General features: G+C 49.3%; 1 protein-coding gene across 5 annotated transcripts in view; it reads left to right on the plus strand.

The window, feature by feature from the left end:
• The window catches only part of LOC112234933 (phosphatidylinositol 3-kinase regulatory subunit gamma), a 352082-nt gene extending 336535 nt beyond the window's left edge, over positions 1–15547 (plus strand). For all 5 annotated transcript variants that reach the window (XM_042322419.1, XM_042322420.1, XM_042322421.1 and 2 more), the window contains 6 exons: positions 1251–1376; positions 6148–6290; positions 6963–7139; positions 9382–9456; positions 13874–14047; positions 14695–15547. In XM_042322419.1, coding sequence (XP_042178353.1) covers positions 1251–1376; positions 6148–6290; positions 6963–7139; positions 9382–9456; positions 13874–14047; positions 14695–14908 — 909 coding nt within the window. In that variant the 3' untranslated portion in view covers positions 14909–15547. The remainder of the gene's footprint in view (positions 1–1250; positions 1377–6147; positions 6291–6962; positions 7140–9381; positions 9457–13873; positions 14048–14694) is intronic.
• Positions 15548–16082: the final 535 nt, after the last annotated feature.

The following is a 16082-nucleotide window of genomic DNA, read 5'->3' on the forward strand; positions in this document are numbered from 1 at the left end:
ACCTCACTGCTGCACCTCACTGCTGCTCCTCACTGCTGCTCCTCACTGCTGCACCTCACTGCTGCTCCTCACTGCTGCACCTCACTGCTGCACCTCACTGCTGCTCCTCACTGCTGCACCTCACTGCTGCACCTCACTGCTGCTCCTCACTGCTGCTCACCTCACTGCTGCACCTCACTGCTGCTCCTCACTGCTGCTCCTCACTGCTGCACCTCACTGCTGCACCTCACTGCTGCACCTCACTGCTGCTCCTCACTGCTGCTCCTCACTGCTGCACCTCACTGCTGCACCTCACTGCTGCACCTCACTGCTGCTCCTCACTGCTGCTCCTCACTGCTGCTCCTCACTGCTGCTCTTCACTGCTGCACCTCACTGCTGTTCTTCACTGCTGCACCTCACTGCTGCACCTCACTGCTGCTCCTCACTGCTGCACCTCACTGCTGCTCCTCACTGCTGCACCTCACTGCTGCTCCTCACTGCTGCACCTCACTGCTGCTCCTCACTGCTGCTCCTCACTGCTGCACCTCACTGCTGCACCTCACTGCTGCACCTCACTGCTGCACCTCACTGCTGCTCCTCACTGCTGCTCCTCACTGCTGCACCTCACTGCTGCTCCTCACTGCTGCACCTCACTGCTGCTCCTCACTGCTGCACCTCACTGCTGCACCTCACTGCTGCACCTCACTGCTGTTTCTCACTGCTGCACCTCACTGCTGCTCCTCACTGCTGCTCCTCACTGCTGCTCCTCACTGCTGCTCCTCACTGCCGCCTAAATAATGACACACATCCTCCATGTCAAAAGACCGCTCCTGCATTTATTCCTTTTTTCCCTCATTCCCTCGTTCTCTCTCTCCTGGCGTGGCTCCCGTGCTCAGCCAGTCATTACTCAGAGACCTCCGCCCCTTAGCACATAGAGCAAGTCATCATGGGTCCTGAATTAATGAGGCCAATAGGAAGTCTCCCTCTGTAAGCACAATCAGACAGGTTATTCCCTCCACTCCTGTACTCTTCTTCCTCTCTCTCTCTCTCTCTCTCTCTCTCTCTCTCTCTCTCTCTCTCTCTGTCTCTCTCTCTCTCTCTGTGTCTCTCTCTCTCTCTCTGTCTCTGTCTCTCCCTCTCTCTCTCTCTCTCTCTGTCTCTCTCTCTCTCTCTCTGTCTCTCTCTCTGTCTCTCTCTCTCGGCACTTAATGTCAATGTATCGCCCTCTAATACTCTTTCTCTCTTTCTTTCATTCTCTTACTTTCTCTCAGGACCAGCTGGTGAAAGAGGACAACATTGACGCGGTGGGGAAGAAACTCCAAGAATATCACAATCAATACCAAGAGAAGAGCAAGGAGTATGACCGGCTTTATGAGGACTACACAAAGACTTCACAGGTACCGTACAGCGCACACTACACTACACCGTTAGCACATAATATACCACACACTACACTACACCGTTAGCACATCATACCACACACTACACTACACCGTTAGCACATCATACCACACACTACACTACACTACACCGTTAGCACATCATACCACACACTACACTACACCGTTAGCACATCATACCACATACTACACTACACTACACCGTTAGCACAACATACCACACACTACTACACCGTTAGCACAACATACCACACACTACACCACCGTTAGCACATCATACCACACACTACACCACCGTTAGCACATCATACCACACACTACACTACACCGTTAGCATATCATACCACACACTACACCGTTAGCACATCATACCACACACTATACCGTTAGCACATCATACCACACACTACACTACACCGTTAGCACATCATATCACGCACTACACTACACCGTTTGCACATCATACCACACACTACACTACATCGTTAGCACATCATACCACACACTACACTACATTGTTAGCACATCATACCACACACTACACTACATCGTTAGCACATCATACCACACACTACACTACACTGTTAGCACATCATACCACACACTACACTACACCGTTAGCACATCATACCACACACTACACTACACTGTTAGCACATCATACCACACACTACACCGTTAGCACATCATACCACACACTACACTACACTGTTAGCACATCATACCACACACTACATTGTTAGCACATCATACCACACACTACACTACACTGTTAGCACATCATACCACACACTACATCGTTAGCACATCATACCACACACTACATCGTTAGGACATCATACCACACACTACACCGTTAGCACATCATACCACACACTACATCGTTAGCACATCATACCACACACTACACCATTAGCATATCATACCACACACACACTACACTACACCGTTAGCACATCATACCACACACTACACTACACTACACTGTTAGCACATCATACCACGCACTACACTACACCGTTACCACATCATACCACACACTACACTACACCGTTAGCACATCATACCACACACTACACTACACTGTTAGCACATCATACAACACACTACACTACACCGTTAGCACATCATACCACACACTACACTACACTACACCGTTAGCACATCATACCACACACTACACTACACCGTTAGCACATCATACCACACACTACATCATTAGCACATCATACCACACACTACACCGTTAGCACATCATACCACACACGACACTACACTGTTAGCACATCATACCACACACTACATCGTTAGCACATCATACCACACACTACACTACACTGTGAGCACATCATACCACACACTACACTACACTGTTAGCACATCATACCACACACTACACTACACCGTTAGCACAGCATACCACACACTATACTACACTGTTAGCACATCATACCACACACTACACTACACTACATTGTTAGCACATCATACCACACACTACACTACATCGTTAGCACATCATACCACACACTACACTACACCGTTAGCACATCATACCACACACTACACTACACCGTTAGCACATCATACCACACACTACACGACACTACACCGTTAGCACATCATACCACACACTACACCATTAGCACATCATACCACACACTACACTACACTGTTAGCACATCATACCACACACTACATCGTTAGCACATCATACCACACACTACACTACACTGTTAGCACATCATACCACACACTAAATCGTTAGGACATCATACCACACACTACACCGTTAGCACATCATACCACACACTACATCGTTAGCACATCATACCACACACTACACCGTTAGCATATCATACCACACACACACTACACTACACCGTTAGCACATCATACCACACACTACACTACACTACACTGTTAGCACATCATACCACGCACTACACTACACCGTTAGCACATCATACCACACACTACACTACATCGTTAGCACATCATACCACACACTACACTACACCGTTAGCACATCATACCACACACTACACTACACTGTTAGCACATCATACCACACACTACACTACACTGTTAGCACATCATCAGCCAAGGCTAGCTTTTTCAAGTAGAAATTTGCTTCCTTCAACACTAAAAACACTCAACACTCAAAAAAGTTCTGGGACACTGTAAAGTCCATGGAGAATAAGAACACCTCCTCCCAGCTGCCCACTGCACTGAAGATAGGAAACACTGTCACCACTGATAAATCCACTATAATTGAGAATTTCAATAAGCATTTTTCTACGGCTGGCCATGCTTTCCACCTGGCTACCCCTACCCCGGTCAACAGCACTGCACCCCCCACAGCAACTCGCCCAAGCCTTCCCCATTTCTCCTTCTCCCAAATCCAGTCAGCTGATGTTCTGAAAGAGCTGCAAAATCTGGACCCCTACAAATCAGCCGGGCTAGACAATCTGGACCCTTTCCTTCTAAAATTATCTGCCGAAATTGTTGCCACCCCTATTACTAGCCTGTCAACCTCTCTTTCGTGTCGTCTGAGATTCCCAAAGATTGGAAAGCAGCTGCGGTCATCCCCCTCTTCAAAGGGGGGGCCACTCTTGACCCAAACTGCTACAGACCTATATCTATCCTACCCTGCCTTTCTAAAGTCTTCGAAAGCCAAGTCAACAAACAGATTACCGACCATTTCGAATCTCACCATACCCTCTCTGCTATGCAATCTGGTTTCAGAGCTGGTCATGGGTGCACCTCAGCCACGCTCAAGGTCCTAAACGATATCTTAACCGCCATCGAAACATTACTGTGCAGCCGTATTCATTGATCTGGCCAAGGCTTTCGACTCTGTCAATCACCACAACCTCATCGGCAGACTCGACAGCCTTGGTTTCTCAAATGATTGCCTCGCCTGGTTCACCAACTACTTCTCTGATAGAGTTCAGTGTGTCAAACCTTCCGTGGCCTCCAATTGCTCTTAAATACAAGTAAAACTAAATGCATGCTCTTCAACCGATCGCTGCCTGCACCTGCCCGCCTGTCCAACATCACTACTCTGGACGGCTCTGACTTAGAATACGTGGACAACTACAAATACCAAGGTGTCTGGCTAGACTGTAAACTCTCCAATCCAAAGTTAAATCTAGAATTGGCTTCCTATTTCGCAACAAAGCATCCTTCACTCATGCTGCCAAACATACCCTTGTAAAACTGACCATCCTACCAATCCTCGACATCGGCGATGTCATTTACAAAATAGCCTCCAACACCCTACTCAACAAATTGGATGCAGTCTATCACAGTGCCATCCGTTTTGTCACCAAAGCCCCATATACTACCCACCATTGCGACCTGTACGCTCTCGTTGGCTGGCCCTCGCTTCATACTCGTCGCCAAACCCACTGGCTCCATGTCATCTACAAGACCCTGCTAGGTATAGTCCCCCCTTATCTCAGCTCGCTGGTCACCATAGCATCACCCACTTGTAACACCAGCTCCAGCAGGTATATCTCTCTGGTCACCCCCAAAACCAATTCTTTCTTTGGCCGCCTCTCCTTCCAAATCTATGCTGCCAATGATTGGAACAAACTACAAAAATCTCTGAAACTGGAAATACTTATCTCCCTCACTAGCTTTAAGCACCAGCTGTCAGAGCAGCTCACAGATTACTGCACCTGTACATAGCCCACCTATATTGTAGCCCAAACTACTACCTCTTTTCCTACTGTATTTATTTTATTTATTTATTTATTTTGCTCCTTTGCACCCCATTATTTTTATTTCTACTTTGCACATTCTTCCACTGCAAATCTACCATTCCAGTGTTTTACTTGCTATATTGTATTTACTTTGCCACCATGGCCTTTTTTGCCTTTACCTCCCTTCTCACCTCATTTGCTCACATTATATATAGACTTGTTTATACTGTATTATTGACTGTATGTTTGTTTTACTCCATGTGTAACTCTGTGTTGTTGTATGTGTCGAACTGCTTTGCTTTATCTTGGCCAGGTCGCAATTGTAAATGAGAACTTGTTCTCAACTTGCCTACCTGGTTAAATAAAGGTGAAATAAAAAAATAAAATAAAAATACCATGCACTACACTGTTAGTACATCATACCACGCACTACACTACACCATTAGCACATCATACCACACACTACATCGTTAGCACATCATACCACACACTACATCATTAGCACATCATACCACACACTACACTGTTAGCACATCATACCACGCACTACACCGTTAGCACATCATACCACGCACTACACTACACCGTTAGCACATCATACCACACACTACACCGTTAGCACATCATACCACACACTACACCGTTAGCACATCATACCACACACTACACCGTTAGCACATCATACCACACACTACATCGTTAGCACATCATACCACACACTACACCGTTAGCACATCATACAACACACTACACCACATCGTTAGCACATCATACCACACACTACACTACACTGTTAGCACATCATACCACACATTACACTACACCGTTAGCACATCATACCACACACTACACTACACTCACATCACTAAACCCAAAACAGACCTAGTAACTACCACCAACTATGTTCTATTTTAATCATGATAAAGCAGTAATTATGTCTGTGCCAGGCAGATACATCGACACGATAGATAGGTAGACTTTATTCATTGGAAAGTTGCAGCATTATTGAGCTGACGAGTGGAAGATTGATGGCCCTGATATCGTGTTAACCCTCTCAGGAGATTCAGATGAAGAGAACGGCCATCGAGGCCTTCAACGAGACCATCAAGATCTTTGAGGAGCAGTGTCACACACAGGAACGCTACAGCAAGGACTACATGGAGCGCTTCCGCCGGGAGGGCAACGACAAGGAGATTGAGAGGTATGCTCTCTATTTGTCGTCAGGCAAAGTATTGTTTGTGTACAGATTAGTGGTGTCTGGATTGACCTTAAGCTTTGAACAGAATCTTATGTTGTGATGGTGATGGACATAGTTCTGAATAATGGTAGTAGTAGCACAGTAGTACGCAAACAATATGCAGTATCCTAACCCATCCTCCTCCCCTCTCCCCCTATCCTCCCCTTCTCCTCCCCCACATCTTCTCCTCTTCCTCCTCCTCCTCTCCTCCTCCCCTTCTCCTCCCCCTCTCCACCTCCCCTCTCCCCCTCTCCCTCACATCTTCTCCTCTTCTTCCTCCTCCTCTCCCCTTCCACTCTCCCCCTCCCCTTCTCCTCCCCTTCTCCTCCTCCCCTCCTCCCCCTCTCCCCCACATCTTCTCCTCTTCCTCCTCCTCCTCTCCTCTCCCCTCTCCTCCTCCCTTCTCCTCCCCCTCTCCTCTCCTTCTCCTCCCCTACTCCTCCCCTCCTCTTCCTCCTCCACCTCTCCTTTCCCTCTCTCCTCCTCCCCCTCTCCTCTCCTTCTCTTCCCTGCCTCCTCCCCTCCTCTTCCTCCTCCTCCTCTCCTCTCCCACTCTCCTCCTCCCCCTCTCCTCCCCTCCTCCCCTCCTCCTTCACCTCTTGTTTCCCTCTCTCCTCCCTCTTCTCGGTCCTGTAGGATCATGATGAACTATGAGAAGCTAAAGTCTCGTCTGGGGGAGATCCACGACAGTAAGATTAGTCTGGAGCAGGACCTGAAGACTCAGGCGCTGGACAACAGAGAGACAGACAAGAAGATGAACAGCCTCAAACCTGACCTCATCCAGCTCCGCAAGATCAGAGACCAGTACCTGGTGTAAGTTACTCAGACAGGAAAGAGTTAACATAGAGTAACACCAGAACCTTGTGTAAGTACACTATACACGAAAGGGTTAACTTACCTTACAGTGAAACGCTTACTTACAAACCCTTAACCAACAATGAGGTTAAGAAAAATAAGTGTTAATTAAAAAATAGATAAGTAAAAAACAAAGTAACAAACAATTAAAGAGCAGGGTGTTACGGTACAGAGTCAATGTGGAGGCTAATATACAGGGTGTTACGGTACAGAGTCAATGTGGAGGCTAATATACAGGGTGTTACGGTACAGAGTCAATGTGGAGGCTATATACAGGGTGTTACGGTACAGAGTCAATGTGGAGGCTATATACAGGGTGTTACGGTTCAGAGTCAATGTGGAGGCTATATACAGGGTGTTACGGTACAGAGTCAATGTGGAGGCTATATACAGGGTGTTACGGTACAGAGTCAATGTGGAGGCTATATACAGGGTGTTACGGTTCAGAGTCAATGTGGAGGCTATATACAGGGTGTTACGGTACAGAGTCAATGTGGAGGCTATAAACAGGGGGCACCGGTACAGAGTCAATGTGGAGGCTATATACAGGGTGTTACGGTACAGAGTCAATGTGGAAGCTATATACTGGGTGTTACGGTACAGAGTCAATGTGGAGGCTATAAACAGGGGGCACCGGTACAGAGTCAATGTGGAGGCTATATACAGGGTGTTACGGTACAGAGTCAATGTGGAAGCTATATACTGGGTGTTACGGTACAGAGTCAATGTGGAGGCTATAAACAGGGGGCACCGGTACAGAGTCAATGTGGAGGCTATATACAGCGCGTTACGGTACAGAGTCAATGTTGAGGCTATATACAGGATGTTACGATACAGAGTCAATGTGGAGGCTATATACAGGGTGTTACGGTACAGAGTCAACGAGGAGGCTATATACAGGGTGTTACGGTACAGAGTCAATGTGGAGGCTATATACAGGGGGTACCGGTACAGAGTAAATGTGGAGGCTATATACAGGGTGTTACGGTACAGAGTCAATGTGGAGGCTATAAACAGGGGGCACCGGTACAGAGTCAATGTGGAGGCTATATACAGGGTGTTACGGTACAGAGTCAATGTGGAGGCTATAAACAGGGGGTACCGGTACAGAGTAAATGTGGAGACTATATACAGGGTGTTACGGTACAGAGTCAATGTGGAGGCTATAAACAGGGGGTACTGGTACAGAGTAAATGTGGAGGCTATATACAGGGTGTTACGGTACAGAGTCAATGTGGAGGCTATAAACAGGGGGCACCGGTACAGAGTCAATGTGGAGGCTATATACAGGGTGTTACGGTACAGAGTCAATGTGGAGGCTATAAACAGGGGGTACCGGTACAGAGTAAATGTGGAGGCTATAAACAGGGGGTACCGGTACAGAGTAAATGTGGAGGCTATAAACAGGGGGTACCGGTACAGAGTAAATGTGGAGGCTATAAACAGGGGGTACCGGTACAGAGTAAATGTGGAGGCTATAAACAGGGGGTACCGGTACAGAGTAAATGTGGAGGCTATAAACAGGGGGTACGGTACAGAGTCAATGTGGAGGCTATATACAGGGTGTTACGGTACAGAGTCAATGTGGAGGCTATATACTGGGTGTTACGGTACAGAGTAAATGTGGAGGCTATAAACAGGGGGTACCGGTACAGAGTAAATGTGCGGGGGTTAGAGAGGCCAGTACCTTGTGTAAGTTACTCAGACAGGAAAGAGTTAACATAGAGTAACACCAGTACCTTGTGTAAGTAGTCTATGACGGAGTAAAGAGTTAACACGCTATAAGGCTGTAGTAGGGACCAGTACATTGTGTAAGTAACCCAGACAGCTTACCTGGAGCTCCTACGGGGTTAACTGGAGAGCTGCCATATTAAGCTTGTGCTTCCTCTTAGCTACAGCAGACTCTCTGTTGGGAAGTCCCTGGGCTGCCTGGGGATAGAAAGGCCATGGGTTCTAGGAATCCTGCAAGAGCATTACCTAGCATTACCAGGCCTGCATAGTTTCTATACATAGATTTCTTCAGAAGGGTTGTGGGAGTGCTACTAATTAAATACATTTTGTCATCTGTTAAATGGAGGAATGACGTACATAACGAAAGAAGGGCTGTAACTCAAACGTTTTTTAGTAATTTCTCCTCTTTTCATTATCTCTCTCTCCTCTCTTTGTCTGTCTGTCTCTCTCTTTCTCTCTCTCTCTGCAGCTGGCTCAATCACAAAGGAGTGCGTCAGAAACGAATTAATGAGTGGCTGGGGATCAAGAACGAGAACACAGATGAGTAAGTGTTCAGAGTTCAGCCTCACGGCCTCCCAGCCTCGCGGCCTCCCAGCTTCACATCCTCACAGCCCCCCAACCTCACAGCCTCCGAGCTTCACGGCCCCCCAGCTTCACCGCCTCAAGGCCTCTCAGCCCCCAGCTTTACAGTCCCCCAGACTCACAGCTCTCCAGCCTCACGGCCTCCCAACCTCATGGCCTCCCAGTTCTCACGGCCCCCAGCCTCATGGCCTCCGAGCTTCACCGCCTCACCGCATCAAGGCTTCACAGCCCACTAGCTTCACAGTCCACCAGCTTCACAGCCTCCCAGCTTCACAGACCCCCAGCCTCACAGCTTCACAGCCCCCCAGCCTTACGGCCTCACAGCCCCCTGCTACATGGCCTCACAGCCTCATTGGCTCACAGACTCCCAGCTTCACAGCCCCCAGGCTTACGGCCTCACAGCCCCCAACCTCACAGCCCCCCAGGTTCACACCCCCAGGTTCACAGCCTCCCAGCTTCACAGCCCCCAGGTTCACATCCTCACAGCCCCCAGCCTCCCAGCCCCCAATCTCACAGCCCCCAGCCTCACAGCCCCCAACCTCACAGCCCCCAGGTTCACAGCCTCCCAGCCCCCAGGTTCACATCCTCACAGCCCCCAACCGCACAGCCCCCAGCTTCACAGCCTCCCAGCCCCCAACCTCACAGCCCCCAGTCTCACAGCCTCCCAGCTTCACAGCACCCAAGCTTCACAGCCTCACAGCACCCCAGGTTCACAGCCTCCCAGCTTCACAGCCCCCAGGTTCACAAACTCCCGGCCCCCAACCTCACAGCCCCTCAACCTCACAGCCCCCAGCCTCAAAGCCCCCAACCTCACAGCCTCCGAGCTTCACGGCCCCCAGCTTCACCGCCTCAAGGCCTCACAGTCCCCCAGCTTCACAGCCTCCCAGCTTCACAGTCCCCCAGACTCACAGCTCTCCCAGCCTCACAGTCCCCCAGACTCACAGCTCTCCAGCCTCACGGCCTCCCAACCTCATGGCCTCCCAGTTCTCACGGACCCCCAGCCTCATGGCCTCCGAGCTTCACGGCCTCACCGCCTCAAGGCTTCACAGCCCACCAGCTTCACAGTCCACCAGCTTTGCAGCTTCCCAGCTTCACGGACCCCCAGCCTCACAGCTTCTCAGGCCCCCAGCCTTACGGCCTCACAGACCCCAGCTTCATGGCCTCACAGCCTCATTGGCTCACAGTCTCCCAGCTTCACAGCTCCCCAGGCTTACGGCCTCACAGCTCCCCAACCTCACAGCCCCCCCCCAGGTTCACACCCCCAGGTTCACAGACTCCCAGCCCCCTAACCTCACAGCCCCCTAACCTCACAGCCCCCATCCTCACAGCCTCCCAGGTTCACAGCCCCCGGCTTCACAGCCCCCAGGTTCACAGACTCCCAGCCCCCAAGCTCACAGCCCCCAACCCCCCAGCTTCACAGCACCCCAGCTTCACAGCCTCACAGCTCCCCAGGTTCACAGCCTCCCAGCTTCACAGCTCCCCAGGTTCACAGCCTCCTAGCTTCACAGCCCCCAACCTCACAGCCCCCAATCTCACAGCCGCACAGCTTCACAGACCCCCAACCTCCCAGCCCCCCAAGCCTCACAGCCACCCAGGTTCACATCCTCCTAGCCTCACAGCACCCCTACCTCACAGCCCCCAGCCTCACAGCCACCCAGGTTCACATCCTCCCAGCCTCACAGCACCCCTACCTCACAGCCCCCCAACCGCACAGCCCTCCAACTTCACAACCTCACAGCCTCACAGCCCCCAGCCTCACAGCCCCCAGCCTCACAGCCCCCAACCTCACAGCCCCCAGCCTCACAGCCCTCCAGCCTCACAGCCCCCAACCTCACAGCCCCCAGCCTCACAGCCTCCCAGCTTCACAGCCCCCAGGTTCACAGACTCCCGGCCCCCAGCCTCACAGCCCCCAGCTTCACAGCCTCACAGCCTCCCAGCCCCCAACCTCACAGCCCCCAGCCTCACAGCCCCCAGGTTCACAGACTCCCGGCCCCCAGCCTCACAGCCCCCCAGCTTCACAGCCTCACAGCCTCCCAGCCCCCAACCTCACAGCCCCCAGCCTCACAGCCCTACAACCTCATAGCCCCCAGCTTCACAGCCTCACAGCCTCCCAGCCCCCAACCTCACAGCCCCCAGCCTCACAGCCTCCCAGCTTCACAGCACCCAAGCTTCACAGCCCCACAGCACCCCAGCTTCACAGCCTCCCAGCTTCACAGCCACCCAGCTTCACATCCTCACAGCCCCTCAGCCTCACAGCCCCCAACCTCACAGCCTCCCAGCCCCCAACCTCACAGCCCCTCTGCCTCCCAGCTTCACAGCACCCCAGCTTCACAGCACCCCAGCTTCACAGCCTCCCAGCTTCACAGCACCCCAGCTTCACAGCCTCCCAGCTTCACAGCCCCCAGGTTCACAGACTCCCAGCCCCCAACCTCACAGCCCCCAGCCTCACTGCCCCCAGCCCCCCCAACCTCACAGCCCCCAACCTTACAGCCCTCCAACCTCACAGCCCCCAACCTCACAGCCCCCAACCTCACAGCCCTCCAACCTCACAGCCTCACACTGCAAGGCTCATTCTGCAAGGCTCATTCTTTCTCTAATGTAGACATACTGTAGCAATATACTTCACATTGGCGTTGCTCATTCCCAATAGTCATCTTTTCACTATACTCATGTTGTAGGATTGTACAGTGCATTCAGACCCCTTGACATTTCCCACATTTTGTTACGTTACAGTGTTATTCTAAAATGTATTAAATCTTTTTTTCCCCTCATCAATCAACACACAATAACCCATAAGGACAAAGCAAAAACTGGTTTTTAGATTTTTTTGCAAATGTATTTTATTTATTTTTTAAGATGTCACATTTACGTAAGTATTCCGATCCTTTACTCAGTACTTTGTTGAAGCACCTTCAGCAGTGATTACAGCCTTGAGTCTTCTTGGGTATGATGCTTCAAGCTTGGCAGACTCGGGGGGTTTCTCCCATTCTTCTCTGCAGATCCTCTCAAGCTCTGTCAGGTTGGATGGGGAGCATTGCTGCACAGCTATTTTCAGGTCTCTCCAGAGAACGATCGGGTTCAAGTCTGGGCTCTAGCTGGTCCACTCAAGGACATTAAGAGTCTTGTCCCGAAGCCACTCCTGCGTTGTCTTGGCTGTGTGCTTAGGGTTGTTGTCCTGTTGGATGGTGAACCTTCTGAGGTCCTGAGCGCTCTGGAGCAGGTTATCATCAAGGATATCTCTGTACTTTGCTCCATTCATCTTTCCCTCGATCCTGACTAGTGTCCCAGTCCCTGCCGCTGAAAAACATCCAACAGCATGATACTGCCACCACCATGCTTCACCGTAGGAATGGTGCCATGTTTCCTCCAGACGTGATGTTGGCATTCAGGCCAAGGAGTTCAATCTTGGTTTCATCAAACCAGAGAATCTTGTTTCTCATGGTCTTAGAGTCTTTAGGTATCTTTTGCCAAACTCCAAGCAGGCTGTCATGTGCCTTTTACTGAGGAGTGCCGTCCATCTGGCCACTCTACCATAAAGGCCTGATTAGTGGAGTGCTGCAGTGATGGTTGTCCATCTGGAAGGTTCTCCCATCTCCACAGTAGAACTCTAGAACTCTGTCAGAGTGACCATCGAGTTCTTGGTCACCTCCCTGACCAAGGCCCTTCTCCCCCTGATTGCTCAGTTTGACTGGGCGGCCAGCTCTAGGAAGAGTCTTCATGGTTCCAAACCTCTTCCATTTTAGAATGATGGAGGCCACTGTGTTATTGGGGACCTTCAATGCTGCAGAAATTGTTTGGCACCCTTCCCCAGATCTGTGCCTTGACACAGTCCTGTCTCGGAGCTCTACGGACAATTCCTTCAACCTCATGGCTTGGTGTTTGCTCTGACAAGCACTGTCAACTGTGGGACCTTATATAGACAGGTGTGTGCCTTTCCAAGTCATGTTCAATCAATTGAATTTACCACGGGTGGACTCCAGTCTAGATGTAGAAACATCTCAAGGATGATCAATGGAAACAGGATGCACCTGAGCTCAATTTCGAGTCTCATAGCAAAGGGTCTGAATACTTATATAAATAACTATTTCAGCTTTTTATTTTTTATAAATTGGCAAAAAAATCTAAAAACCTGTTTTCTCTTCGTCATTATTGGGTATTGTGTGTAGATTGCTTAGGAAAACAGTGTATTTAATCAATTTTAGAATAAGGCTGCAACGTAACAAAATGTGGAAAAAGTCAAGGGGTCTGAATACTTTCTGAATGCCCCGTAAATCTGAGGCAATCATTTGATATTTTGGCTACATCATAAATCCATCAACTAAAATGAATCCCTGCTAAACCCTATGCTTGTCTCTTTCCCCTGTCTCCTGTGTTTGTAGAGGGTACTTTGTCAGTACAGAGGAGGATGACAACCTGCCACACTATGATGAAAAGACCTGGTTTGTAGGAGACCTGAACAGAACCCAGTCTGAAGACCTCCTACTGGGCAAACCTGATGGAGCTTTCCTCATTAGAGAGAGTAGCAAGAAAGGCTGCTATGCATGCTCTGTAGTGTAAGTACTGAAGTCTATACTAGCTATGCATGCTCCGTAGTGTAAGTACTGAAGTCTATACTAGCTATGCATGCTCCGTAGTGTAAGTACTGAAGTCTATACTAGCTATGCATGCTCTGTAGTGTAAGTACTGAAGTCTATACTAGCTATGCATGCTCCGTAGTGTAAGTACTGAAGTCTATACTAGCTATGCATGCTGTGTAGTGTAAGTACTGAAGTCTATACTGGCTATGCATGCTCTGTAGTGTAAGTACTGAAGGCTATACTAGCTATGCATGCTCCGTAGTGTAAGTACTGAAGTCTATACTAGCTATGCATGCTCTGTAGTGTAAGTACTGAAGTCTATACTGGCTATGCATGCTCTGAGGTGTAAGTACTGAAGTCTATACTAGCTATGCATACTCTGTAGTGTAAGTACTGTAGTCTATACTAGCTATGTATGCTCCGTAGTGTAAGTGACTCAATATTTACTAGTGAATGAGTCTCTGTACTGATGATGTACCATGGTAATTGTTTTTAAGTTGTGGTAGTTCAATAATGTTATGTGAGTGTGTGAAAAACTGCTGTTATATAAGCAGGTGTCCATGTCCAACTGCTCTGTTTTCAGTTAGACTAGTACTAACACCTCCTCTCTGTCGTCTCTGCAGTGTGGAGGGTGAGGTGAAGCACTGTGTGATTTTCAGCACACCGAAGGGCTACGGCTTCGCTGAACCTTACAACCTGTACAGCTCTCTGAAAGACCTGGTCCTGCACTACCACCAGACTTCCCTGGTCCAGCACAACGACTCCCTCAACGTCTGCCTGGCCTACCCGGTCTACACACAGATGCCCTCCTCCTCCGGCCCTTCCCCACGGAGATGAGCCCCCCCCCGCCCAGAACCCCAACAGACTACCCACCCTACCTACCCAGCCCCAGGAGGGATGAGGGGACAGGGGGATGGGGTTGGGGGGTACAGGGGTCAGCCTCATAATCCAAACTAGTACCCAGAACCTGAGAAAAACACCTGAGAGAGGGGAAAAAAGCAACATAAACACTTGCTGCAACACACGTCAGCCACCTTGGAGTTATATATATTTTTACTAGAACAATTGGAGGGCATTCTTTGTAAAGACTGCTTGATTTGCACAAGGAAGTTTTAAATGTTTGTGAATGTGAAAAAACGTAAGGAAAGGAGAAGAGCCGAGTTTCAGGTGACCTAAACTCCAGCCGGGACTCTTTTACAGAAAAACATCATCATGAAAACACTCCATTCTGAGGCTTTGTTTCCCGTCGTCCGTCTGTTTGCCCAAATGATTCTTTTATTTCATTCCTTTTACTTTTTTTTGCAGAGTTTGTTATCTTAATTTTTTGGTTTACTGCTTATTTGCTAAATGCAAGAGATGATGATGTCGAGTGTTCTCTGTCCCTCTCCGTATGAGAAGCAAAAATAATGTAGCATAACAAATGAAGGACAGTTGTTCAGAGTGTTTCTCCATATAGACTGCTGCTGAAGGGTTGGGGAGGGGGAATGGGGAGGACGATAGAAGCAGACAGTGGAAGGGAGGGAAGAGTCGAAAGGGGCCACAATGCGGGAGTTAAAAAAGGGTTTGTCGTCTTAAAAGAAAAAAGCTTTTATATTAAGCAGAGATGGAGAGTGAGTTTGTTTTCTTGCTTGGCTGGATCCTATTTCCTTTGACACATTGTAAGTTACGGTAACGTTACAATCACAATGTTACAGTCCGTACAGAGACCAAAGTTGGCATGAGGAGAGAAAGGTCCACCATTGTGTTTTTCTTAGTCTGTATGAACGGAGAAGAGAAAATAGAGAGCTTGCTTTGTTTGATACCACACATACAGCAGAGTTTTGGGCCAGTGTTCGTCCACTATACTGAAAGGTTTGGATTAAACCAAATGGTACGCACAGACTGAGTTGGTCGATGGGTTTGACCGTCTGGATTCCGGTCACGTCGAGTTAGAAGCACTTATCTAAGAGGAGAGCCCAGGCAAGGACGCACCGTACAGTCTGACACCAGAAACAAACAACCTTAGAAGCTG

Source organism: Oncorhynchus tshawytscha, linkage group LG05, assembly GCF_018296145.1.
Source record: "Oncorhynchus tshawytscha isolate Ot180627B linkage group LG05, Otsh_v2.0, whole genome shotgun sequence".
NCBI classification, from domain to species: Eukaryota; Metazoa; Chordata; class Actinopteri; order Salmoniformes; family Salmonidae; genus Oncorhynchus; species Oncorhynchus tshawytscha.